Source organism: Scophthalmus maximus, chromosome 17, assembly GCF_022379125.1.
Source record: "Scophthalmus maximus strain ysfricsl-2021 chromosome 17, ASM2237912v1, whole genome shotgun sequence".
In the NCBI taxonomy this organism is placed as follows: domain Eukaryota; kingdom Metazoa; phylum Chordata; class Actinopteri; order Pleuronectiformes; family Scophthalmidae; genus Scophthalmus; species Scophthalmus maximus.
In genome coordinates, this window is record NC_061531.1 from 5244973 (window position 1) to 5271825 (window position 26853).

Below are 26853 nucleotides of genomic sequence, written 5' to 3' on the forward strand. Positions count from 1 at the left end.
GGCTGAAGTGAGAAATTAAACTGATTATCTGATTATCTGTCTGCTGAAATAGACACACGTTAATTATTCATCTAACGTAGGGGAAATCAATGTTTACTAAAGTTTATACATTGTTAAAAAAGTGTATGTGCAGTCTGAAGAACATACAGGACAGTGGCCCTTGTTTCTGTGACACGTTTCAACGGGCCGTGCACCACTGTGTCACATCCAATGCCTTTTTTACACTGTTGACTGAAGAATCATTTTAAATGAGATTTCTGAGATGAGATGTCTGTAAGTTTAAAAAGAAAAAATTCTGATTGCCCGTGTCTCTGACAGAGGAAATGATAAAATGACTACGAAGCGCTCAGGGTGACACACAAGGCCAACAGACTCTGTTTTGTATTTCCAGCACTATTCCCAAAAAAACAACTCCAACACATGTCAGCCCCTCATGGGACACATGCCCCACTCCACTTTTTGACCTTATTTGTAATCCATGGACTCTAATGTCCTTGACTTTCACCCAAAACCCCAAGTTTTGAATGAGCACACCATCATTTGCAGCTAACCTAAGTCATCTGCCTGTGTCTGTCCAGTCTCCTGTTATTAGGGCCTGTAGTGTCCTGACAGGATTTGAGGATATATCATACACGGCTTTCTGCACTAAGGACACGTTCCATTGAAATAATTCATCAACTCGTTGTGTAATGCGTGTACACATTGTGATCCCTCTGCCTGGAACTCTTTATCTCAGGCAAACACGGTTGCAACACATGTCAGTTTTCCGCCGAGGAGCCGTGCCGTCTCGGCGTTGTCTTAATATGGTCTTTCCATCTCCATTGTCTTAATATGGCATACCTATCCCTCCCGCGGGACACATCCGCCTAGCGGCCACACTGCAGTACTGCGGCAACCCATGATTCACAATAAGCGACCAATCACACGCTTGGAAATTTGGTATAAATACCACGTCATTTCCCTCCAGCGCCCTCTTTTTCCGTCGTCTGGTCAGACTTCCATACGGCGTTGTTTCGTGGTGAGATTCAACTTGTACAAATTTAGCTCTGAACGCCTTAAAATGCCCCCGGGACGCAAAGGAAGTGTGTTGTTGCTGGGTAATCTAATAGCAGGACGGTAGTAATCAAACCTGTCGCGTCTCCAACGGCTGCTTTTACCGTTTAATACTCTGCTAACGTCCGTAGCTAACATGCTAGCTGCTGCCACGCGCTCGTCTCGCCGTCCCTCGTGCCGAGCGACAAATACTTCGGAGTCGCGGCTTAGCCAAGCGAAATATGATGATAAACATATTCATCACGGGAGTATAACAGAATCGCCGTGTGCACATTTTATGCACCGGTGAGGATTTCACGCTTTTTAGGCCATTGCGTAGCCGGGCGCCTGAGTTAATGCTCGTTTCGCCATTGATCGAGACGCCGAAGCCTCAACCGCTCCAGGTTTCACATCAACCACGAAGCCCGGCTTTCCTCAACATGTTGATCTCTTACAAAAATACATTTGTTCGATTTGTGACATGCAAATAGTTTGATGCATTGAGTAAGGCCCTCAATCTCAGTCTTTAATTACAACCGATTGTTCACTATAAGTTAACAATGTGAAACTAACCTGATCTGATTGAGTGACGTTTTCCTTTTTTTTTGTTGTCCTCCCTCAGCTCTCCCAACTCACTCGTAACGCAGGGAAAGCGGTCACGATGTCCGGAGGTCTGGATGTCCTTCAAATGAAGGAGGAGGATGTGCTGAAGTTCCTGGCCGCAGGAACCCACCTGGGAGGCACCAACTTGGACTTCCAGGTGGAGCAGTATGTCTACAAGAGGAAAAGCGACGGTGAGCGCCTTCACTGTGGTGTTGAAGTCACTCAGGGTTTTTGTTTTTTTCCAGAATAGTATAGTAATTCTTTTACTGTGCTTCCCCCCCAAATCTCCAGGTGTGTACATCATTAACCTGAAGAAGACCTGGGAGAAGCTGCTGCTGGCGGCCAGGGCCATTGTTGCCATTGAGAACCCAGCTGATGTGTGCGTCATCTCCTCCAGGAACACCGGACAGGTAAAGTGGAAGACTACCTGTAAATCACATCACAAACGTGATCCATAACACGCGCTCTGTTAAAGCCGGGCACCGACGTCGGTGTTCAGGTGTCGGAAGAGTGCAAGAGTAAGCTGGCCGGGTTTTCGCTAACACCATTAGGACGCGTGTCCCATGACTGGAGTTTGATAGTGACCTGAGCCACAGTAAAATTTGTTGAATGAAAGTGAGCATTAGATTTTAAGTGAGATTTTTGAGTGTAACCTCCTTCTTCTCTGTACACTTCAAGAGAGCGGTGCTGAAGTTCGCCTCTGCCACCGGTGCCACCACCTTCCATGGCCGTTTCACCCCTGGTACATTCACCAATCAGATCCAGGCTGCTTTCAGGGAGCCCCGCCTGCTGATTGTGACAGACCCTCGCGCTGACCATCAGCCACTGACTGAGGCTTCCTACGTCAACATTCCCACCATTGCCCTGTGCAACACAGACTCCCCACTGAGATACGTGGACATTGCCATCCCCTGTAACAACAAGGTGAGATCAGCGGAACAAAACCTGTAACCACCCAATCCTTTCACTCCGCACACTGTTAGAGCCCGGTGCTATCCTGTCTGTGCAGTGCTGGGTGTAGGATGTGTGCCAAAGAAATATGCTTGGCCTTTGACCCACCCTTTCTGAACCACGGAGGGAAATGGGTCGAGGTCTTGCAACAAAAGGTGTACTTTATGGACATGAAATGATCGAGGCATAATGCGATGGCAGCTTTTTAACCAGTGTTTTCATGGTGTTACAGGGTAACCACTCTGTGGGTCTGATGTGGTGGATGCTGGCCAGGGAGGTTCTCAGGATGAGGGGAACCATCTCCAGGGAGCACCCATGGGAGGTCATGCCTGATCTATACTTCTACAGGGACCCTGAGGAGGTGAGATAAATTTGACATGCCATGTCAAATTGACAGTAACTTGATGTTGCTGTATTGAGGTCACACATGTCTGGTTGCACACTGTAATGCTCCATATTTTCACTGCAGATTGAGAAGGAGGAGCAGGCTTTGGCTGAGAAGGCCGTTGTAAAGGAGGAGTTCCAGGGTGAATGGACCGCCCCTGCAGCGGAGTTCACTCAGCCTGAGGTAGCCGACTGGTCCGAGGGCGTTGCTGTGCCGTCTGTGCCCATCCAGCAGTTCCCTGCACGTAAGTTCACTAGTCTGTTTTAATCAACTTGTATCCAAACATTGTAAAGCAGGATTTGGGTCACCAATGTTTTGGCAATGAACTGCTGTTTAAACATTTCTTGTGTCTTTGTTACAGCTGCTGCCCCTGCTGTCAAGACAGGTACAGTTCTTTCTGATGAGTCTACATGAATACAAATTATCTAATCATAAGCTGTATTAACTAAAGTTCTTATTTTCCCCCTGCAGAGGACTGGAGCGCTCAGCCTGCCACAGAGGACTGGTCCACTGCTCCTACTGCCCAGGCATCTGACTGGGGTGGTGCCACTTCTGACTGGTCTTAAACCACTGACGTTGGCAACAATAAAAGTGTTTGTTACACTTGACTGTTATTCCATTGATTCATTTGAAATTTACTTCTATCTCAACATCAAACTTGGCTTAAGAGTTTGAAAGCCTGTAAACTCCTGAAATTGACACTTATACTTTACTGTGATCAAAACACATTGCACATCATAAAACAAAGAATGTTTCCATAAGCATTCTGATCATCATTAGCAGAGTGAAAGATCACATAATTTGGTTTTATGGAGAAATATGACTGGTGGAAATGAACAATAATGAATAAATAATAAGTGTAATAAACCAATAGATCCTTAAAAGATACAGCAGGATGATTGAGACAAAATCCTGTGTGACAGGAGGATTCTATGCTTTGTGCCCTTGCAGACCCAAACAACCTACTAGCTGACATTAGACCAGCTTATATTCTGTAATTTGGCCATTAAAGTTGTCAGGCTTTAATGGGACATAGTTGATGCAGAATTAATGATTGCTCGTCTAGGTGATATACATATAACCAAAGCACAATTTGCATGTATGAAAGAATGGGCTGAAAGGAACATAACTGGAAGTTGCATTAATGTCAATGTGTATCTTGACAGTAAGGTCCTAGAAGCTGATATACAACAATTTTTAATCAGAAGACGAAAGGGCATGGTGTAGTTGTGTATACTGCTTTTAAAAAAAACATTCAAATCCCACCTGATTTGTGGGACACATGCACATGAATTGTCTTTTTTTTATTGGTGAAAATTACTTAAATGCTTGAAGCTGCAACCCAATCTTTCATTTAATTTTCTATTAAGTGACCAGTATTTGCAACAGGATGCTCATGTACAACACAATACATTAAACTAATTCAGGGGACCCATAACCAACCAGTTTACCATAACTGAGCAGGAGTTAAGGTAGATTTTACCTGAAACTACAACCTGTTCTCAGTTACACTCTACAAACTGCATATTCCTGTTTTCATAAAAAAAAAATTTAAACAAAGTTTGAATTGCTCCGTCTTCTACTGCAAAAGGGACAATCCATAGATTTTACACAGGAAGTGTAAAAAAAAAAAGTTGAGCTGTTTGCTGTGACCAAAGCTACTGACAGAAATTTAGCACTTTGAGATTGCATTTAGCAATGAAAAGTACTTGGTCTAGTACTAAATACTAATAAAGTACTAAATAAAATGTATTACTATTATTATTACATGCTGCAAGACAATTTACCCTCTTCTCGCTTTTTGTACAGACTCATGTCTCTAACTTTTGACTACGTTTGTCTCCGTACACAGTAGAAATTAAAATTAAATGTTTTGGTTATTCAGCGTTTTATTTTGCACATAGACGCTAAAATTGTGTAAAAAAGTGCATCTATTTTATGCTTATTTTGAGTGTCACCGTCTGTACAGTGTGTTCTTTTATATTTTAGTATTATATTTCATTCTTAAACAAAACAAATAGTTGCTTCAGCTTTAGAATTGAGGGCAGATGTTATTTTACCCCCAATTAGCAAGTGCAAACGCATGCAGTCTTAAATTCACATTTCTGCTTTGTGCACTTCAAATGTAATTAACCGCACAGAATAAACAGAACTGAAATGTTTTTACTTTTACTTAAATCATTTATTCCTTGGAAAAGGTCATATTTACTGGGTTTCCAAGGATTTCCCCACCACTGATCTATGGTCTCTATAAATGTGAAAAGTCACACGATTTACTGAAAGAAAAGAAAAGAAGCCGAGCTGGGTAAATCAGCCTTTTGACTTCATGCACCGCTTGCTCGGATGGGCTGCAAGAAAGTCTAAACCTGGAATTGTTACCATCTCTTGTTATGTTTAAAAAGAAAAAACCCCCCATAAATTCAGTTTTTATAGAGCAATGCCATTGCCTTTAACATGAGCTTTTTACTGTGTAATTCATTTTTATTTTTGCCACCAATTCCTGTATGTTTCTGTATCTGTTGTGTGCTTTAGTATGTTTTTTTGTGTTCTCATTTCCTGCTCGTTTAAAAATTGTATTACTGTCCATCTTGGCCAGGACCCCCTTGGCAGAGGAGACGTTGAATCTCAATGGGACTTTCCTGGTTAAGTCAAATAATATAAAGTAGAATTCATTCATACATTTGAGCTGCACCTCTTCATGTTTACAGGGGATCCATAACAAAGTGCACATCACTGAGTTCACAGCAGAGGAGCCACGAGCGCCGCGTCCCGCCTCCGTGGAACAATCGTCTCCTCCACGTTCGCGCTTGTCTGTCAGGTGGGCGTGTTCCGGCGCTGCCATTGGACAGAGCCCGTTCCCATTTCCTCCCCGGCTTCCGCTTTCCTTTCACGCGCACGCCCAGCCACTGAATAATGATAATAATGATCAAGATGGCTACTACGGAATACTCGTTGCGGTAGCCAGCCAACAATTTCATGGGAGCTCGCGGAACTGCGATTTCTCACTGTTCGAGTCCCTCGGGGTGACGGGGCCGCGCCAGGGGTCACGCTACATGGAGTGAACCGGGCCGAGAGGAGACAAAAGTGACCGCGTCGTCTGCAGCGCTCGTTCCGGGGGGACGCTAGCTAGCGGAGCAGCTAGCTAGTTGTGCTCGTCGACCATCTCCGGCTCCGGCTTTCGCTCCCCCCCCCAGCCCAGCCCAGCGGCGCTGCCCCGGTTTCCGCGTGCCCTTGTCGCGCGCACGGAGGGCGTCAAATGGCAGAGCCGAGGAAAGTGCCGTTCGTCACCATCCACTCCTTCAACACGTCGCCGCCGGCCCCGGAGTCCGGCAAGAAGCGCCGCCGCGAAGACGAGGCCGTCGACATCACTTCGGGGAAAGATGGAGGTGGAAGTGCCTCGGCGGCGGAGGCGGAGGTGGCGGGGTCAGGAGGTGGCGGCGGCGGCGGCGGCGGCGCGCTGTTCGGCAACACGACGGGAGGCGACGCCGACAGCGGCGAGACGAGACCCACCGTGCGCCTCCACCTACCGCTCACCGAGCCCAACGAGCGGGGCTCCGCCGAGTTCAACTACGGCGAGTTGGTCCACTCGACCGTTTCTACTCAGGTGAGCAGAGAGCGGAGCCTCGGGGGGACCGTGACCCGCGCGGGAGGGGCCTCGCCGTCACACTCGCACATGTTGTTATTGACCTCAGACTGTCAATAAGGGACTCTTCTAAATGCATCCCCTTTTATCCCCTTTTATTTAAAATGCCCCCCTGACCAGATGTTGGACAGGTTTTTTGAAATGGCTTTCCTTAAAATTGGGAGTCGTCTCTCTCTCTCTCTCTCTCTCTTTCCTCTCTCTCTCTCTGTGTGTGTGTGTGTGTGTGTGAGTGAGTGAGTGTGTGTGTGTGTGACTGTTAGATCCTGAAGTTTTAGTGCCTAGTATGAGTGAAACTCACTGGATCCTCTGTTCGACCCCCCCTTGTCTGGTCAATGCTGCGTTCATGTCACATGGGAGGAATGTGAGAGATGGGGAGAAAAAAAAAATCTCCATATTTACAAATTGCACTGTATACAATCGCAGGACAACTGAAGACAGTTGCATCACTTCCGAGCTGACTGAGCGAGGGTTTAAAAATGTCTGAGCGTTGACACTATCCATTACATTTGAGTTCCATCACCTTGTGCGATGGACCTTGGGTGATAAGTGTCCCTTGTTTGTTTGCTCTTCAAGTCAATTCTGTGTTGTGCAGCACGACGTTGGAAATGTTCGGAGCTATCGGAAGAAGAGCGTTCTCAGTTGTGATTATGATTCGGATGTTGGTATGAAGTCTAAATCTTGTTTTTAGGATTAGGGTGTTTTTCAAACGCCAGGGCTTCTGTTTGTAGTGCAAAGTGTCCGTCTACCACGGGTAGATGTAAGCTCAAATGACGTTCCCAGGGTTATTTTGTTATTTAGTTGTCTGCATTTGTAAAAACAAAAGACACTATACAACAGTTTTCTCAGGCCGAGTTCTGCTACTTGTGAAGTGCATGCGTATAAAAAAAAAACCTGAGGGATGAGGTTGCGAGTAAAAGGCGCTCAATGAAGAAGAACGCCCAAGAACCTCCCTCCTCTGTTTTAGTCCTGATCCAGTTTCCTATTCTCCGCCAGGTAAAAAAGATCGCAGTTACAACAGCACCTAAAGGACTCGCTCCTCCGCTGGACCCCAGCGACCCCTTTGCTGATGATGAGAAGGAAAGACGAGAGGTTGAGGAGCTGGCCAAGAAATTTGAGAGCAAATATGTGAGTGTTGTGATCTCAAGATGCGTCAATGTACTGTAACTATTTGGATGTTGCGCATTCAGTGGAAGTCAGATATGTTGTTAAAAGGTTTTTTGATCCGTGTGTTTGTAGGGTGGTGCCCCGAAGAAGAAGAAGAGGGACAGGATGCAGGATCTCATTGATATTGGTTATGGCTATGACGAGACAGACCCCTTCATAGACAATTCCGAGGCTGTGAGTTTTCCTTTTCCAAACATACACATTTACTTAATATGTAGTAAGCAACCCTGACTGTATTGATTAAATAGAAAAATATTTTCCAAAGTGTGTGCCCCTGCAGACTTCTTGAGTTTTCATTTTTTGTTTATTGTTGAAAAAAAAGTTTAGTTCTCGATACTATCACTTTGTTTCAGGATTTGTTGCTTTATTTTAAATACTGTCTCTGCTGTCTCTCTTGATTCTTTGTATAGACATAGTTATATATACTCTGTATTTTTATCCCATTTTCACTGTCTTCCTAGCCTATGCAGTTTTGCTGTCCATTCTTATATTCTAATAGCATCTATAATAAACTCTTAATTTGTGTGTTAATTAGGCATCTACAGGCTTTGTCCACACAAAATGTCATTGTAACTTGTACAGTGACAATAAAGTTCTCTATCTATCTCTATTGATCCTATAACCGCTGATCAGCATTTCATTAGTAGAAGAAAACTAACAGCTATCATCCCTCTCTCCCGGCCTCAGTATGATGAGCTGGTGCCCGCCTCTCTCACCACCAAACATGGAGGCTTCTACATCAACACAGGCACTCTGCAGTTCAGAGCAGCGTCTGACTCCGAGGGAGAGAACGCAGGCACGGAGGATAATCACTTTAAGGTAGTTCTCCTTTGAATACATCATGAATAAAACATGCCATTATAGATTGTACATGAATGTTCACGTACAGCAGTGTTGAAACTGTTTCTGTTGTTGTTGTTGTACCATGCTAATTATTCTCCCATGTTTTCACCTGTTTGTAGAAGGTGAAAGATGGTGAAGAGCGGGTGATAAAGAAACGGCGGAAAAAGCCAGACGGCATTCTTGAGGAAAAGAAACCCAGGAAGATCAAAGTACCAAAGTCTGGGTGAGCTTTTAACATTTCTTCAGTGTTAAATCTCAGGGCTGATATGTCTCAAATATTTTCTATGTATGAAATAGTTTTGTATGTGTCATTTTCTGTTTTCACAAGTCTGCATTGTAACGCTGTCGAACAATTCTGCAATTGTGTCGACTGAAACAAGGTGTTCCCGTGTGTCATGGTTTCCCATGGAGTAAATGATGACTTATTCCTGTGCTACTTGGTCGAATGTCTTTCTTCTTCTGCTCGGACAGAGTTTCATCCCTGAATGTCCATCGGCCGGAGAAGAAGAAGAGGAAGAAGCTGATGAAGGATTCCATCCACCTGGCCAACATGCTGCGTCGCTTCACCCGGGAGAAGGAGGAGATGCGTAAGAAGAATCCAGTTGCTGCTGTTCTACCACGGCCCAACACCAAAGTGCCCAACGCCAACAGTGCGCTCCTAAACGCCCACCCGAAGGCCGCCGGCGGCAACGACTGCAACATGGCTGACCTGAGCGCCGACCAGACTGTGATGTCACTGCTGGGTTCGGCCAACAACGACATACTGCAGGACATGATGGGAGACCTGGACTTTGGGATGCTGGACTCCCCGCAGCCCTCCAGCCCAGCGCAGGGAGAGAACGGCTCCTTTGGGATGGGACATAAAGCAGGCGTGGGCCGAGTGCCTCAGGGTAGTGTGATGCCCCCCCCTCCTCTGCCCAGCGGGCTGCCGGGCCCGCTCGCCAAGCGCATCGAAGACCTGAGAGCGGTAGGAATGCATCACATGTTGTAGAGTTAAAATTACACACAAGATTGAATATATATTGTCAAATATATGAGTTTTCTGCAGCAATCATACTTGATTGCTGCAGAAAACTATATACAGTCGTGTTTTGCACAATATTTAACCTTGTAACGTTTTTAATTCATAAAATGCGCAACATAACATTCAAATAATTTAACAATGAGCTACAGACAATATATTGCAGATAACATGGAAAAAAATGCCACAAAATCAAGAGTAACATTTCCAATACAGTCATGTAGAAGATGTGAAACTATCCAAGAGCTATCTTAAACCATAACATAACTAAAAACAAGCACACAATAAAAACAAAATAACACTAATACATCAAGATTATAAAACTGTTAGTAAAAACTGAGTCCTGTGTAATGACAATCATCAGTGTTACATTAGAAGTGTGCACCAGTGTACATAAGTCAGGTCAGAGACTTAAAAATCCTCGAACCCTATTTGACGTCTGTGTTTGTCAAGACTGTGACTGATTCTCAACAGAGACATAACTCACTTAAGTCTGTCTGATGATAACACTTGACTCTTTTGACAGGCGTCCCGTCTGTTCGATGAAGAGGGCAGGAAGAAGTTCTTCACGTTGGACATGAACAACATCCTACTGGAGTGAGTGTCATTCACATTTTCCGAGTGGCAGAGTGCTGTAAATCAACATATATGAATCTACGTAAACCTTTCTCTCTCTGTGTGTGTCAGTATCGAGTTACAGGTTCAGGAGCAGCCTTCAGAGGTGCGTTCAGCCGTCTACTCTCACCTCGAGGCCTTTGTGCCCTGTAATAAAGAAGCTCTGCTCAAACGCCTCAAGAAGCTCAGCCTCAACATACAGGTGTGTGGGAGTGATAGATATTCTTCTTAGTATTATTGTCATTATTAGACATTAGGACAGAAATCAGACCACGAACACTGCTTGTTGCAATTTGCTCATGAAGTTGAATGGGTAGATTGTGCGTTATTTTGCAGGAGATTCGTCCCAGGGACCAGTGGTAACATGAACAGTTTAGCCAAAGAAGAAATTTCTATTTTTCATTTTGTGACTCTCCGAAGATATAAGCTGTAGTGAGCCTGTGAGCTGGCAGGTGTGAAAGCCAAATCCTTGTTTTTATAGCTGATGTGTCTGCTGGCTCTCTGCCCATTATCTGGTTCTATATATAGCGTGAGTATTTCCCCCTGCATGTGTGTGTACGCGCTAGTGTGTGTGGATTTCTGACTGTGCTCATCGCTGTTGCCCAGGATGACCGTCTTCGCGCGCCCCTGCTGAAGCTGAAACTGGCAGTGTGCAGCGTGATGCCAGAGCAGATCGCTCGATTCAACATGGACTGTATCGCCAAAGTGGCAAAGTAAGGACGCGAGTCGAACGCAGCTCAGACTTCGCCTCTCGAACATATTTCAATCCACATTTTTTATAAAGGTGAATTTATTTTGACGTGTGATGGTCCTGTCCGTGTTCGCAGGCAGCAGTCTGGGGAGGGAGAGAAGAATGGGTCGGAGGACGACGACGAGGAGAAACCAGGGAAGAGGGTGATGGGGCCTCGGAAGAAGTTCATCTGGGACGACAAACTAAGGTTAGTTACACAGCCGTTCGTGGGAGGGGGGGGTCTTATACAAGTGGCCATAAATGTACACAATCGCCTTTGCCTCTGCGGTGATGGAGTGTTTTGGATATTTGTGTGTTTTCCAGGTTGCTGCTGTGTAACCTGGTGCGGGTGAAGCTGAGCTGCTACGAGCTGGAGGGTAAGAACACGCTGTCTCTGGAGGACTACCTCAAGGCCTTCATGGAGACCGAAGTGAAACTTCTCTGGCCGAAGGGCTGGATGCAGGCCAGGTGTGTTTGTTATACTTTCCATCATGCTACCTCATTTTTTTTTTAACTTTCTAGCTGAGTAGAAAACCCCTTTACATGAACACTTCCTGTATCATTATGTCTTGCATGTTTTTTTTTTGTCCACAGGATGCTGTTCAAAGAGAGCATCATGGCTCATGGTCACCTCACAGGCTACACGTGAGTCATGTGACTCTATTGTTAACTTGTTCTCTCATTATACACTCTGAGGTTTAAGCTTGTTCTCACTCACTTCGGTTTTTTCTCCCCAGAGCAAAGAAGAAGATGGTCACTACTCCCAAGGCCAAGCCAAAGGTTAGACTTTTCAAATTTAAAAGCTAAAAGTGTAAAGCACCAAATGGACTTGCTATTAAGTTGGGCTCTTGATCAATTGTTTAGTTTTTGGTATGTTATATTAATATTCTTATTATATGGCTGATTATCACTAGTCTGAGACACTATAAACCTCAAATGCTTTAATGGATAGGTTCATGTTTTTTGAGTTAATGATCACTTCAATCAAGTTTTTGTATCTATATTGACCATTTTGAGGAACAAATTCTGCAGCCCTAAGTGTAAAAATGCACTCCAATATTCATCTGAAACTAAAAATACATGTCCATTTAAGTTTTTGTTTTAATATGCATCACCGCTGCTACGTTTACGCCTGATTTCCAAACTACTCCGGAGTTTTCAAGCGCCTAAAACAGATTGTTTGGAAACGCTGCTCGCCCCTTTTTATTTTAAAAACTCCAGGGTTGTGCTGTAGTCTGGAAGGGCAAAAATGGAGACGTTTGTAAACCATGACAGACTCACCTGCATTCACTTCCTGATTGGTTCTTATCAGTCACGACTCGACTTGCAGCGGTGAAGGCAATACGATGTAAATACGGTGTACTTAACTAGTTGCACTTAGTCATCGGCCCAAGAGATGAAATACCTGTTATCATCTTTCGCCTTTGTTGTTACTCGTTCATAGTATTTTCTGTTACTAAGCAAACCAACTGCAGAGTAGACAATCTTCTTCCTGTTTATACCAGTCTGCATATGCTCAGTGCACATGAATGGTCACGTGATATGTGTTTTCTGCTGTGTTAGTATTGATCACCTTTGGATTCAGAGCTAAAATGCTTGCAGTCATTTTAGTTTCAAAACTAACACGTATTCGTATGGACGTAGCCTGAATCAGACTAAACAGTCGGTATCTTCTGGAGTATGTCTAATACTAAATATGTTCTTTGTTTTAATATCCCGCTGCCACAGCTCAGCAAAGTCATACTGTCAGAGAAAACAGAAAGACACTACGTTTTGTTATATGTTCAGTGGTACGTTTACGTACCACTGAAAATATAACAAAAGGGTTTCTGTTAAACTCTACAAGTGGATGTAGTCTCCCATCTGTCATTGGGTTTGAAAACGTTCTCTACTTGACCAGTAAAGAAAGAATGAATGCTTAGAGCAATCAAAACAATCTTTAAATGTTCTTTACATCTGTCAATGTGAGCAATATTTTCCAAGTAAACATGAAAACAAATCCATCCTTTAATACCAATAGGCGTAAAGTTAAGTTATGAAACAGTCTGTGTAAATGTAATTCACGTGTGATCTTTGATTCCAGGAGGCTGTTTGGGTTCGGCCCACACCTTCAGCTGGTGCCACTCCTTCCCCCGCTGCCCAGGTTGCCAAGCGACCGCCTCCGTCACCGTCTGAGCCCATATGTCTCGATTCCCTCGACGAGGATCTGACAGCTCCGTCCCTGGACTCCATCTCCCAGGCCCTCGCCATCCTCGGCAACGCAGCCAAGGGCCTGGCCCAGGGGGACAGCCCCCCGTCCCCGGACAGATCCAGGGCGGCCACCAACCCCTCCTCCCTCCACGCCTCCCCTCTCATTCAGCAGCAGCAGAAGAAGAACGTCGTCAGCACTCCCACACAAGCTCATTACATCTCTACCTCTTCGCCCTCCTCCGCCTCTCTGTCTCGGACCCCCTCCATCACGTCCTCTCCCCTGCCCTCCGTGAGGGTGGATGCGATGGGGCTCGTCAAGGGCATGACTCAGGCGCACAGACACTCAGTTTTGAACACTCAGAGACCCTTGGGTGTAGCAAAAGCCAACATGCCTGCCTCAGCGTCACCACCTAAACCACGCCCACCACCCACCGCGTCTCCGCTTGTGGCCCCAGGATCGAAGACCGGCGTCTCCACTCCCCCGTCCGGCCTCCTCAAAGGCAGCAATAATAATAAAGCCAACAGCGGCGACACCCTCATCCTCACATCGCCTCAGTCTCGGCAAAACACACTTTCATCACCCTCGCTCATGACCCCCAAAACCTACCAGACGCCGCCTCGCATGACCCACACCCCGCAGAGTAAAATGTCCCCCTCCCTCTCTCTGACGCTTCCCGGTGTTCAGCCCCGGCCGCAGTCTAACTTCATCACCCCTATGCACGCCACTCTCACCAAGTCCACACACAGCAGTATCCCACCTATTGTCAAACTCACCCCACGCACTCCCAACCCTGTTGTCACCATCTCTGCCTCACCCTCTAACTCTCAAAACCCCAGGTCTCAGGCAACCCCCACCATACACCGGTACTCCCCCCAAACCCCCACAGGGTTCCGCCCGCCGTTCTCAGGTGCCCAAGGAGGAGCAATCAAGCCAGGTCAAGGCAGCTACACTTCTCCAGGCAGCCAGAAGACCCCCAACAACAACAGCACCAACAACAACACCAGCCTTATTAACGCTTCATCCATAAGCAAGCATTCAGGGTCCAGTGCCTCACCCACGGTGGCCTCTGCCAGCCCGGGCCAGCGTCAGAGGCCTGGGAGTGGGACACCTCAGGGGGCCAAGTCTGTCATGTCAGTTTCATCATCATCCGTCTCTTCTCAGTTGCCACAGGTTTGTACTGACGGCGTGTCCAGAGTAGAAACCTACAGCCTGTGTGCATCCCGTTGTCCAGAAGCATCAGTATTCAGCACATTTAGCACAAACTGTAATAATTTGATCATTCACCAGGTTATAATAAACAAACTCCAGAGACAGACTTATATTGAAAAGGGGGGAAAAAAGCTACTGTTAGAGTTAAATTTCATTGCTAACAACATCTTCACTCCCATTCCAGACGATTCAGTCTGAAGTTCAACATGAACTGAACAGAATAATCCAACAATTAAACTACTCATTCATTTGGTTTCCTCAGCTGAACAGTATGTTGCATATTCAGTATTATTCAATATTCCCGTGCACACTGGAACATTACTAGGTTTAAGAAATGTAAAGAAACAGTGCTACTGTTTAATATTAAATCACACTCATCTCTTTGATTGGTGTTAAGCCATATGCTTTTATTTGCTGTGAGATGTGCACTATTAAATCCTCCAGTGCCAGAATACTCCAATAGATATGGATGAAATGTAATGTTTGGTGCTTTGAAAGCAATTAGCAATTTGAATTTTCCAGAAACAGCGTTTGCAGACGACTCTTGATAAGAAGAGTTTTTTTAGAGATGTTTTCTAACTAAAGAAATGAAATATTTAAAATGGGCCAAACTAAGGTGCGTGTAGCGCCAAGAGTGGCCGTGACATTTGTTCTACAAAAGATATTTTATGCTACCTAATACCTATTCAGATTTAACACACAGAACCTATGATCATTCATTATTGATCATTCATGATGAAATTAATCCATTAATCAAATAATGGAAAGACCGAAAATGAATCTGCAATTAATTTTGATAATTTGATTCATTGTTCAAGCAAAAGTGACGAACGTTAAGTTGTCCATCTGGATAATTTGTTTATTTTCAGTTTGATGTCATTGTAGATGAAATAAATTTGGGTTTTGGACTGTTAATTACTAAAACGAGTACCTGACAGTTGCAGTATATAGTAGTTGAATTGAGTTCCCTCTTAACACATTGCTTATCTAAATTACTGGATAGTAATAATAACTAAATATTTTATACATGTATAATGCAATTCTGATATAGGTCATTCTGCTTCTTATTCGGTATTTTTTTTTTTTACTTTGCTCAAAATACATTGTCCTGTTGCTGTTGTGGGGTAAGTAAAGGATCGGAGAACTTGCTTCGCTCCTGGTCAGTGGGCAACTATGCTGTTGTGATTTTTTTGAACTGTAGAGATTACATAAACCAAGCAGTTTCTGTGTTTTGTGATGCAATATCTACAACTTGCAAACAAAACAAAAAATATTAACAGATCTCATTCTGTTTCTTCTCAGGTCTCCACAGCAGGTAGCGGCGGTCTGCTCGGCTCGACTGCGTCCCTCCCCCTCGGGTTCGGGATGCTGGGCGGCCTGGTGCCCGTGTCCTTGCCCTTCCAGTTCCCCTCCCTGCTCAACCTGCCCACGCTGGCCACAGCGGGCTCCAGTTCAGCAGCCAGCGGCTCCGCAGCCAGTAGCAATGCATCGTTCTCCACCCTGACCCAGAGTGAGTGATGAACACTGTGTTCTACATGCAGATTTAAAACTGGTGACAGGCGCTAAGTATAATAAATAGTATAACGTGGAAACAAGTAACAATAACAGACGGGCACTCTCTATGTGTCAGTATGTGGCGCTGCTGCTGTTGTCCGTGTTCCTGTGTAGGCCTCGTTTTGTGTTACATGTTAGAGCATCTTTTGTTTTATCACCATATTGTGTGTCAGATGTAAATCCTGTGATTTTTCTCCTGTTTGACATTATTCCATTTTGTTTGCTTCATTTCCCCATATTTGTCTCAACCCTTTATTGGTTACTATCCCCACCTGTCACTCACTTGGCCTCACGCCTCTTCTTGTCCTTTACCTCTACGCCATTTTGCTCCTTTCCCTGTCCGTCTTTTCACATTCCCCCCTCCCTGTTTTGTTGCTGTCTGCCCCCCTCCCCCTCCTTGTTCCCCTGTCCTGTCTCCTCAGATCTGTATAAGAGTCTCCAGTCAGGGTCTCAGGTTGCTCTGCCTCCTCACTTGCAGCTCGCTTTCTCAGGTAAAATCTGACCCTCCCTCCGCCCTCAAAGCCTGCACCATTTACTCCCTCTCCTGCCTTCCCTCGTTCTCTCCAGGAGTCTGGTGTTCTGTCTCAGGTTGTCCTTCTCTGTCTGGTCCTGTTCTGTTCTCTGAGCCTCGTCTGTTGGGGGCTGCATGCCTTCCCACGGAGTCATTACAGCTGTCTTCCTGTCTCTGTGATGTTTTATTTCGCAATCACTGCTTTTCACTGATTTCAAGAACTGTACTATTCCTGTTCAGATGTCAGTCAAAGCCAAGGAGGAGACGCCAAGAGGAAAACTCTATGATACCGCTGGATTCCTTCACCCAGCAGCTGACGGGACAGGCGATGGAACGTGACTCTGGGTGGCAGATGGACGGACCACTGAGAACAGGGGTCTGCAACACAGACTGGGCTACATTTAAGATACTTGATCTGAGATCGGCTCTAGTTATCATGAATACTACCGCTAAATATAACATTTTTTTAAACAATTTGATAAGTTTTAAATGCTACTCTTAATAGAATTGTTAAATGAAACGACAAATGCCGTTTGTCGCTGTTTACAAGACCGACCTATATCACTGTGGACAGGGAGGAGTGAGTGGTTTTTTTTAGGTGTGCGCGTGTGTATGAATGTGCGAGTGTGTTTGGTGAGGCTAAAAACGTGCCTTTGTACGTCTCCCTCTCTGATGCATGGTCAGTGTGTCTATCTGGTGCTGTTTTTATCATAATGTAATTATCACTGATACTTGTAAGAAATGTAAACTGCAAATTGGTGAGAAATTGAGCTTTTGTTTTTTCCAATGAAAGATGTACACTTTTTCATTGAACTGGAATTCTTGGATGAATTCTTCTGTGTATAGAACTGACTTAATTAAAATCTTTCCTTTCGAGATGGAATAATTTGATGCAGTGCAACAGTCTCGATTCAAAGTCAAGTGTGACTGTTTAAGTAATTAAACCTGGGACGTCCTCGGTTCATTTTCGATTTCCAAGAGGTGTTACCAGAGCAAAATGCCTCCGGACGCAATTGGATAGACCTGCAACCAGTGAGCAACTTATCATGTCACGTCTGTTGAGCGACGCGGAGATGTCAACAGACTAGAACAGAGAGGAGATGCCTGTGATGATTCCACAATGTCTGAATGCTGTTTTTGTGGGAAAAATTTGAAGATACCAGGTACTTTTAGTCAAATGCTCGTTCATCAGCGGCAGCCATATCGGTTGTTTGCAAAAGTCGCTTCTGCTTAAACTCTGCCCGTTATCAGATAATCGGTTTCTAATGGAGGAGATCCCGACCATATTCTGGCAGAGCAAATTTACTCGAGCTCCCAGGCTGTGGTTTTCTCTGGACTCTGTCTAACAAAACTAAGGCACAACACAACACACAAATAGGCAGTGTAGATTTAATTGAAACTTCGATTTGGGCTACTAAATCAAATCAATTGAAACCTCACACACAACAATAATGATAATCATGAAAAATGTACGTCAAGTTCGTGAAACACCTTTTGACACCGGATGAAAATCACCGACGTCCAACATAAGCAAGACAAAAAAACAATACAAAACAAAAAGGGGGAACGGTGTATCGTCCTAAGCAGTAAGGGAGCGACTCGATGCGAAGGGAAACTTGAGACTGGCAGTATGAGAGGGTCCAGAGTGTCCGGCCCTCCCAGAGCTTCTCCCAGGAGGTGTCCCCCTCCCAACATTGTCGCTTCACATTCACCCTTTGGAGCCTACTTGACCAGAGGCCTGGTTTTATCGTCGTCGCCACACTGGTGGGCTTTGTACTTTTTCACCTCAGCCATGTACTTTGACCAGGCGTCACTCTTGCCTGGAACAACCTGCAGAAAAAGAGGAGGGGAGGGGGGTGGCACATGTGATCAACTGTGGGAGACCCAACACGGTGCAGAACATGCAGGCGCCACCGACCGCGACTCACTTCGTTGTCGTCTTTCTGCTTCTTTGCAACCATGCCGGTCTTTAGGAACACACCGCCTCTGCGCTTCCCCACCTGGGTTAGGGGATAGAAGACTGACACCGTTACAGGAGCCCTCGAGGGTGGACTGCCAATGAAGGAGACTACACCAGAGCAGCAGGTCTACACTCGCTCTCCTCCTGCCGCACCACCAGTGAGACCATCGTCAGTGAGGAGCGTCCCGGGACTTTCACTTCACTGGTCTGCCACTCGCTTCGTGTCAAACAATGCAAGTAAGAACACTGGCACGTGCGAGACAGGTTATTTCAGGACGCAATAACTCAATAGCCAATCAGAGCGTGGTGCTTTAATTTCGACGTGTGTTCGGATACTATCTCATCTTACAACTGGCAAACCCCTTACAAAGCTGGTCACGGGAGGGGGCTTCTTCTCCACTGGTGCCTGTCCCCGCTCTGTGGCTCTCGCGTCCCCTCCGCCGGTTCGCGGCGTCTCCTTTTTCCTCCTCCTCTCCTCCTCCTCCATCTTCTTCTTGAACATCTCCATGAAGCTGCCGTCGTTGGCGAACGCGTTGCCGCCGGGCCCCTGGCCCTGGCCCTGGCCCGGGCCGGCTGCCGGCGCGGGGCTTCCGGACGGCGACGCGGGGCTGGACCCGCCGCTGCTGCCGCCGTCGCCGCCGCCGCTCGCCGAGGGCTTGTCGCGAGCGCGTCCCGGATCCATGTTCCCCGGATGTAATGTTCACACACCGGCGACAGCCCGGCAGCTCAAAAACAAGAGTGTGTCGGTCCGATTAAAACAAGAAAAGAATATGGCTTCGTTGCAAAGTTGGCCTTTGGTGAACAGCCGCTGCGAGACGCGCAGGAGTCCGACCTGCGATGCAGTGAGTGTCAGAAATTATGAGAAATAAGTGTAGGCAACAAAATGTAGTTTCACCCAAAGGAATACAGCAAAAATAAGAAAGCTTGCAAGGCCTCCCGGTGCGAGCCGTCTGGCTCACACCCCCAACAAAAACAAAAGCAGGCGGTGGTCCTGCTGCTAACGCGGCTAACGCTGCAGCTAGCTGAGGCCTCTGCGGTACGAACAGACACTACGTGAAACAGTAGTTGTTTGCGTGGGACGTGTCCCGTTGTAGAAAGAAAAAAAAGCCCCCGACACACCTGCCGTGCGATAGGAAACTCAAATACCTGCAGCGAACACGTAAAAAGCTCCCCCAGACTTTACCGACGCTCGAAGCTAACTTTCGCCATCTGTCGCTCCCCGTCGGCCATGTTTAATTTCCTCCAATGACGTCACGCGGTGAGGTTGGCGCCCCCTGCTGTGCCGGAATCGAAACTGAGAAAAAAAACAACAACAACTAAAAACATTTACTGTGACTGAAAACTTTTACTGTGCTGAATATACATTCATGTATATCTGCTATCTACTAATTTCACTCAATAACGTTCTAGGTAGAAGGGATGGATGAGTTGTAATTATAAGTGCATATTGTTCATCACATAGGATTTAAGGTAATTAAAAGCCAAGCTGAACATCTTATTTTTTAGTTTTGTTCATTCTTTGGTACATCTCACTCAGAAAGCTTAGACGACTGTGCCACATTTTTTTGTCACATAATCTTTTTTTTTACGTTACTTTTTTCATTTATCACCGCTGTCAGACAGTTAAGACTCATCAGCTTTCTTGGATTAACTCGTGTACATGAGTTGTAATGGGAAAAAACTTCCACAAGACTGGTCTAAAAAAAAAAAGATAAAACAAAAATAGTTATTCCACAGTTTGTAAATCTTACAGGAATATTCACAACCAAGTCTTCTTCATCAGAAAAGTACTACGGTTGCTGCTTGAGCCTCAACTGAACTAACTAACCAACTAATTTCAAAGCAATTAACTAATGAACTTCAAAGCCATGCAGAGATAATTTTCTTAAAGCGACAGTAACATGCTTACCTTTTTTAAACAGAAACTTAAATATTGCTGCCTTTGACAAATTACCATGAACTTAATAGATGAAATTACATCTATTAATCTCCAATTCACATAAAGTACTAAACAAACAAGATAAAAACTGCACTTATTTAAACTCAAGAATGCAAAAGCCACGGAAGTAAAAAAAAATAAATTAAATAGCCACAACGGAAGTGAGCAGTGGTCCGACCATATTATTGGTCCGGGTTGCCAGGGTCTTTTGCATTAGTGTGGACCCTTCTCAGTCACCATATTATTAGTGCTGAATCTCTCTTGTCTGCAGTTAAACAAATTTAGCTACCGCTTTAAAGTGATATATAATCAATAATAATAATGATAATAATAAAAATATTAAACCTAATTCTGTAGCATGTACCTAAACAAATTAACAAAGTGCTTTACAATATCCATGGGGAAAATTGCACAGAACAAAACAAGAAAGATAACATAAATTATAAAATCAAATAGCATCATTCCATCATACCACTAGATGGCAATGTGCGCCCACAAATGTCATTCAAACGACGGTGGACTGGTAAACGCTGCTTATTGGCCTCTTCTCTGATGAATACACGAAAGTTTGACCACATTACAACAAATGCTGTTTGAACACGACACTGACTTTCCTGAACAATCAGTCACAACGTTCAGTGTGTCACAGCTCTGCCTTAATGAATAATTAATCATTATTATTTGTCAAATCTATTATGTAAGAAAATGATATTATCAAAGACACCTTTTAAAAAGGCCATCCACTGGTCTATGTAGGCTTCACCGCGTGACGACACAATGTGGATAATCTGGGAAAAGGACAACAGCCCCCTCCCACATCGGCTCTCTCTTAGAGAGAGAGAGAGAGAGAGATAGATAGAGATCCAACTCTCCTGTAGGAACCTCAGATGGCCGCGGCAAGGTGGGAGGAATATTCATGGTCCTTGAGAAGATGCTGCAGCATGATGATCGGAGAGAGGCGGAGAATGAGTGATGGAGCCGGGCCTCCGTGTTTGTGCGCGTGTGGGTGGGGGGGTCGTAGAGAGGAAAATCGAACCCACCCAGAGCTCTTCGTACGTCACCGTTCACATCACAGATGTTCCCAAAGACACTCGGTGTGGGTTGTGGGCCGAGGCGTGTGGAGAGGCAGTATGGCTTCAATTGGCTCGTTTTGGAGTGTGTGTGTGTGTGTGTGTGCCCATTATAATACGTAGGACTGTTGTGTGCGCAAATGGAGACTTGCGGTGGTATTTTCAAAGCATTCCTTAAATAAAGGGCTGTAAAGAAACTAGATGCTTGTAAATGCAGATGAGAGGATTATTGTTTTGTTTTTTTTTAGATTTTGGTGACACTACATTAATGTTCATGAATAGTGTCCGAAAATAAAACATGTCGTTACCTTAGGACCACGGCAGATAAAGCCGTGTAGGCCAGCTGATAAACGTGTGTTATTTGAAACTATTGAACAAGGCAAAAACAGATGGTGAGCTCAAAAAAGTACTTCCCCTGAAATATAGGTTTCTTGATAAATCAAAAACAAAAAAAGTCACAGAAAATGAGAACTCGCGTGGGCGCACTCGGTTTTGTTTTCCATATTCATGGCACACAAAAAACCTAGGGGAGTTGTTATTGATGGAAAATTAGGGCTATTTAATTACGCGTCAGATGAGCAGATGTTAAGAACCTTTCCGCTCCAGAGCTGCTTGAGGTGAGAGTGCGCTCAAACCACAGCCCTCAGTCACACCGACTCGTTTGAAGTGGGTTTCGTGAGAGATTTTCTTCTTCTTCTTCAGTCCATACCGGCTGTCTGGCTGTTTACGTGTGCGTCAGAGTCTGCTTTTACAGGAGAGAAACTCCCCTCCCGTTTCCCTGAGACCAGATTACCGAGCAACGTATCTGTCGGCCAACTGTCACAAAAGCATAAACTGTTCTAAACGCAACTTTTTTTTCTTTCTTTTTGTGTTTCACTTCGTTTCACGTGGACGCCCAGGATTTTTCCTGCGTGCCACTGCGGTGATACTCTCTCACCTCGTGTTCTCCTGGTCGCCGTTGTTGTGCGCGCCCCGCGGACCCCGACCCCTGCCTATTAGCGCGAAGGCTTACGGTGACTCATTCACATCATTTAACGCGGGACTTTCCCCCCTCTTCATCCATCCACTGAGCCCCGTGGTGCCGCACATATTTCGCCAGTGATGCGTCCCACCACCAGAACGTTGACCTTGGCATTGTGCGCACATCTCCGCCATCCGCACAGATGCTCCTGCCCCGCTCCGGACGCCCACTCGCGCCTCTGCTCTGCCAAGCCGGCGTGGCATCTTGAGACGCCCCCGGCATTCCTGGAGTCACTGTCACTTCCCCTGGTGTGCGAGCGTTCTATCATACCGACACCTCAAATATGTCTGAATGACTCTGACGCGGGAGTGGCACCGACAGGTTGAAGGATTAAAGGAGTGTGATTGTGGTTTTATAGGCTAAAGATTGCTCCATAATGAGGCGTAGTTATTGAAAGTCGTGTTTTCAACGGTCTCAAACGACGCACACGTTCAGTTATGGTGCTATTTACTTCCTGTTGCCCTCTAGACCTACTTTTTCTTTTTTTCATTCACACTCCATTGCACTCTGTGCGCACATGCGCGAGTGTCCGTGCTCGAAGCCGCACAATGAGAAACAAGGAAATTCCGCCACCCTCGCGAAGCTCGCAAGAACTTTATCGATACAGAACAGAAGGAGGGGCTGAGATGAAACCAGCTTGCGTTACCTGGGCGGGGGTTCCCAGAAATCCTCCCCTGCGCGTGACGCGCTATTCGCCAACATGCCCATTTATGGACAAGCCCGTGCGTAATTAGGAAAGGCTGAGACGCACGCAGGCTACGTTTACGTAAAAGACGCCGAGATCAGAATGTGCTTGTGTGCGCCTTCCTCAGTGGGAGCTGTAATTACTTTTGTCGTTACCATGACACAATAACATAATTCCTGCTGTTCAGAGGTGTGTTCTGCATTTTGTGTGTGTGTGTGTATTAATAAATATAAGACAAACACTCGAGTTCACATTTTCCGTCTCCTTTGAAGACACTTTACTTAAATACACAAGACAAATAATAAAAAAAAAGACATTGTAAACATTGGACATCTTAAAGTTTGTCTGGATCAACCGAACAAACACAAAATAATTTACAGAGAGAATGAATGCAGCATTGCATGACAATATCAGTTGCAAAAAAACAAAAGGTACAAAGTATCGTTCCCATTTTCTACCACGAGTAAAACCAGAACTTGTGGTGGGCTCGTGCCCGCCGTGTGTCGCTCAGTGTCTGTTCAGTCTGGATGCTTGCGCCGGGTTCTGTAGGGTTGAATGGTCCCTTGAGCGGTGTCCAGCATCCGGAAGTACCATTTTCAATCAGTCTTTTCACCCCGGAGAGCCTCTACAGAGTTGTCTACACATAGCCCCCACCCCGCCCCGGCCCATGTGCTGCTGCCGAAGCCGACAACACATGGGCCCGGCATTCCAGTGCCGCGCATGCAGAACACGACTCCAGTGTTATTACTTTTCATTCAGTTTGTATAGTGTCTGTCGCTCAAAACGCCTCCATCTTGCTGGTGAGCATCAGCTGACAGCCGCTGCTCACGTGCGTCAGGACCTTCTGCTTGAGCTGGGCGACCTGGTCCCGCAGCACCGACGCGGTGTTGGAGAGCCCCGCGTTATCGTTCTTCAGGCCCTTCACCTTCTCCTCCAGCCGGGCGATGCGCTCCAGCTTGCGTTTCCGGCACTTGGTGGCCGCGAGTCGGTTGCGCAGCCTCTTGCGCTCCGCCTTGATGCGCTCCTGGGTCTCCAGGTCGATGGGAGACATCGGAGGCGAGCCGTCGCTGCTCAGGAGGTCGGGCACGGTCTGGGGCTCCTCCTTCAGAGCGAGGAGCCGCTGCGGATGGAGCCCGGAGCCGGGCAGCGTGTGCTGGAACGGGTGGTGCGCGCCGTGCGTCGACGGCTGCGGGTGGCTCTGCTGGTGCGGCGGCAGGTAGCTGATGGTGGCCGTGGGGTAGCTGGATGCGGAAGAGAGACTCGTGTTCGGGCAGTAGGCGTTCAGTGTTGTGTAGATGGGAGGCTCCGGCTGCAGGGCGGAGCCGAAGACACTGGGTGCCGCCGCCGAACACGTCGTAACTCCGCCGGCGCCGATGGACACATTGGGAGGGGGCATGTGGTTCATCTTGTGCAGCTCGTCCAGGGCTTTGACGAACCCCTCAGCGAACCCCTCCTGCTCGTCGGTGATGCCGCGGTTGTAGAAGTACTGGCCGGGGGTGGGAGTGGTGATCACGCCGTTGCTGTTTTGGATGATGAGCCTCTCGAGCTCCGGGGACGCGAGCTTCAGAGACCCCATCATGTCCTGCTGCCCCCCCTGGTACTGCTCCGCCTCGGCCCTCAGCTGGGACTTCAAGCTGCGATAGGGCTCGGACAAGTTCAAATTCATGTTCTGCTTCAGCAGCTTGTAGTCGTGCAATGCCGCGTCGGAGTGGCCGTAAGCCGACAGAAACGAGTCGTCGTGGTAAAAAGGCTGTTCCATCTTTGTAGACATAAAGTCGTATAGTGGGGGGAAAAAACACGGGGGTGGGGGGACGCTTACCAGCTGCTTATGGGAACAGTCTCTGGGTGATCGACAACTGTCAGTGTCAGCACAGGGGGCATGCGTCAACTCGGGCACCCGTTCGTCTCTGTCAACAGCGTCCCAGAATCAGAAATGATTCACTCCCAAGAAAACAGAAAGAGTGAAAGTCCCACGGTCCGGCAAAAGCTCGTTCTCAGCGGGTAAAAAAATCTCCGTCCCGCGTCTCGCCGCTGCTCTACTTCGTCTTCTTCTTCTTCGCAGCCCAGTGAAGGAAACAAACTTCTGCCTGGGGAAACTCCTCGCGTGCGCCTGCCGAGCGGGTCTGTTGAGGTGTGTTCAGGCGAGTCGGTGCTCGCTTTTTTATATAGGCATGCACGCGAGGCGGCGCGGAGCCGCGCGCCGATTGGCCCGGGCGGCTCGGCCACCACGCCCACCGAGCGCGTCGTGGAGTGACGCGGATGCCGGGAAGACGCCGCTGTGAGCGCAGCCTGTAGGCATGACAGCGCGGCGAGGAGGGGACCTGGGCCAGGAATAGGAAAATTAAGAGAAAAAAAAGCCCTTTTTTTCCCCGGGCGTGTTTATGTGTTGAATAATTGATTGTTGGACAAGCGAGGAGGTGAGACTCCTCTGTTAGAACCACAGCCGCGCTCTTTACTGATCAGCTGTTCGTGTGCCGTTGTTCGTTTTAGTCGACTCACCGAAGAACAATGTGTTCATCCGCAGCCCGGTGCTGGACTCATTTATTTGCTAATGAATTACAATCGGGTCCCTGTGTTAAACGTCGGGGTCTACTCTTCTGTTTTGTTTGTTGTCGTCCAACCTGTGGAGGAAGTCCTAAGGCCTTATATGGGCACGATGACGCGCCAGTTCCTCTCCGGGAGAACCGGGAAGCCACGCCCACACCGGCTCTCTTTCCAGTAGCATTCCTGCTCATGTCTGAAGCCCATCACTGAGCTGCTGAGCGAGGGGCCCTCCGACATCTCTCTTACATCCATCTGTGCTTACAGATCAGGACAGGCAGGCTTAAAGTGTCTGTGTCCTAACTTAATGTACACACTTTTCCTTTTTTTCTTTAAAAATCATTGATATTGACATTGAATCAGAGTCAACTGTGGGGACACACACCACCGGAGCAGAGAGCCGTGTCTTTGATCAGTTGCAGAACCAACTCGTACAGTTTCCTGACAGGTTTGCGAGGTGCTGCTGATGCTTGGCATGTTGCCTGAAAGTCGCCCCGGCTTTGATCACCGACGGCAAATAAAGCAAACCTTGTCCAAACCGAGAACCAAACCCAGTTACTTAACCTCGAGCTAATGTTCAGTAATTCGTCCTTTTGATCTGTAAGGCCTGTTTCACACACCCCAAAAAAAGTACCTTTCATTTAGGTTCTGCTTTCGAACTGAGGTTGTAGATCTCTTAAGAGTGCACAGAGGAGTGAAACGTGATGCCTGAATAGTGCACCTGTTTCAGTCGTGGTGAAGGGAACCTTTGTCTCCCGTGTGAAGTTCTTCAAACTACCACCCAAACACAAACACATGCCTCCGCCTCTGTATCCCGTGGCCCCCTGTGCAGACAAAACACGTCAGGTCGGGATGCTTCGCCCCGGGGCAGGCCCTAACCCTCTGGCTGCACCTAAAGGGGAGAATCTGTTCTCTGTCGACAGCCGTTTATGACAGGGAACACATCAGTGGAGACAATGGCAGTGTTGATCATAACTTGTAACTGTAACTTAAATGTGGAAAAGCACTTATCTTTGTTTACATGAGCGGGTCAGTCTAGATCAGGGGTGTGGCTGCCATCTTTTTTGTCTGACATATACCTGCCAATCCCCATCAGATGAGATCAGGTATCCTTTCATCAGCACCACCCATCATCTTCTAATTATGAATGGATTTGAAACTGGATGTCAATTACTGTTGCCTGTA

At 46.6% G+C, this 26853-nt stretch overlaps 4 protein-coding genes across 9 annotated transcripts; 2 read left to right on the forward strand and 2 right to left on the reverse strand.

Annotated features, from left to right (window-relative positions):
* Positions 1-863: 863 nt before the first annotated feature.
* Positions 864-3579, forward strand: rpsa (ribosomal protein SA). Its single transcript, XM_035614816.2, has 8 exons — positions 864-1018; positions 1655-1826; positions 1927-2045; positions 2314-2559; positions 2819-2947; positions 3056-3215; positions 3333-3356; positions 3443-3579. The coding sequence occupies exons 1-8, from the start codon at positions 899-901 to the stop codon at positions 3535-3537; spliced, it is 1065 nt and encodes a 354-aa protein (XP_035470709.1). The 5' UTR covers positions 864-898; the 3' UTR covers positions 3538-3579.
* Positions 3580-3730: 151 nt separating this feature from the next.
* ubn2b (ubinuclein 2b) lies at positions 3731-17328 on the forward strand. Of its 2 annotated transcripts, XM_035614782.2 has the most exons (17): positions 3731-6575; positions 7608-7739; positions 7851-7952; positions 8466-8597; positions 8741-8844; positions 9093-9588; positions 10169-10239; positions 10330-10459; positions 10864-10970; positions 11085-11195; positions 11312-11455; positions 11582-11632; positions 11725-11767; positions 13071-14348; positions 15690-15897; positions 16364-16432; positions 16693-17328. In XM_035614782.2, exons 1-17 carry the CDS (start codon positions 6228-6230, stop codon positions 16737-16739), a joined length of 3573 nt encoding a protein of 1190 aa, XP_035470675.2. In that variant the 5' UTR covers positions 3731-6227; the 3' UTR covers positions 16740-17328. The 2 variants fall into 2 exon arrangements, with proteins under 2 accessions (XP_035470675.2, XP_047184284.1); XM_047328328.1 differs by lacking the exon at positions 16364-16432.
* A 499-nt stretch (positions 17329-17827) lies between these two features.
* Positions 17828-20263, reverse strand: trir (telomerase RNA component interacting RNase). Of its 5 annotated transcripts, none has more exons than XM_035614841.2 (5): positions 20164-20263; positions 19559-19706; positions 18780-19137; positions 18381-18452; positions 17828-18282 (listed from the first exon to the last, which is right to left on the reverse strand). In XM_035614841.2, exons 3-5 carry the CDS (start codon positions 19092-19094, stop codon positions 18175-18177), a joined length of 495 nt encoding a protein of 164 aa, XP_035470734.2. In that variant the 5' UTR covers positions 19095-19137; positions 19559-19706; positions 20164-20263; the 3' UTR covers positions 17828-18174. The 5 variants fall into 5 exon arrangements, with proteins under 5 accessions (XP_035470734.2, XP_035470733.2, XP_035470731.2 ...); XM_035614840.2 differs by having other exon boundaries at positions 18780-19244; positions 19596-19706; positions 20164-20262; XM_035614838.2 differs by having other exon boundaries at positions 18780-19244; positions 20164-20262.
* Positions 20264-23374: 3111 nt separating this feature from the next.
* On the reverse strand, positions 23375-25275 carry junbb (JunB proto-oncogene, AP-1 transcription factor subunit b). Its single transcript, XM_035614817.2, has one exon. The coding sequence runs from the start codon at positions 24896-24898 to the stop codon at positions 23906-23908; it is 993 nt and encodes a 330-aa protein (XP_035470710.2). The 5' UTR covers positions 24899-25275; the 3' UTR covers positions 23375-23905.
* Between the last annotated feature and the right edge of the window lie 1578 nt (positions 25276-26853).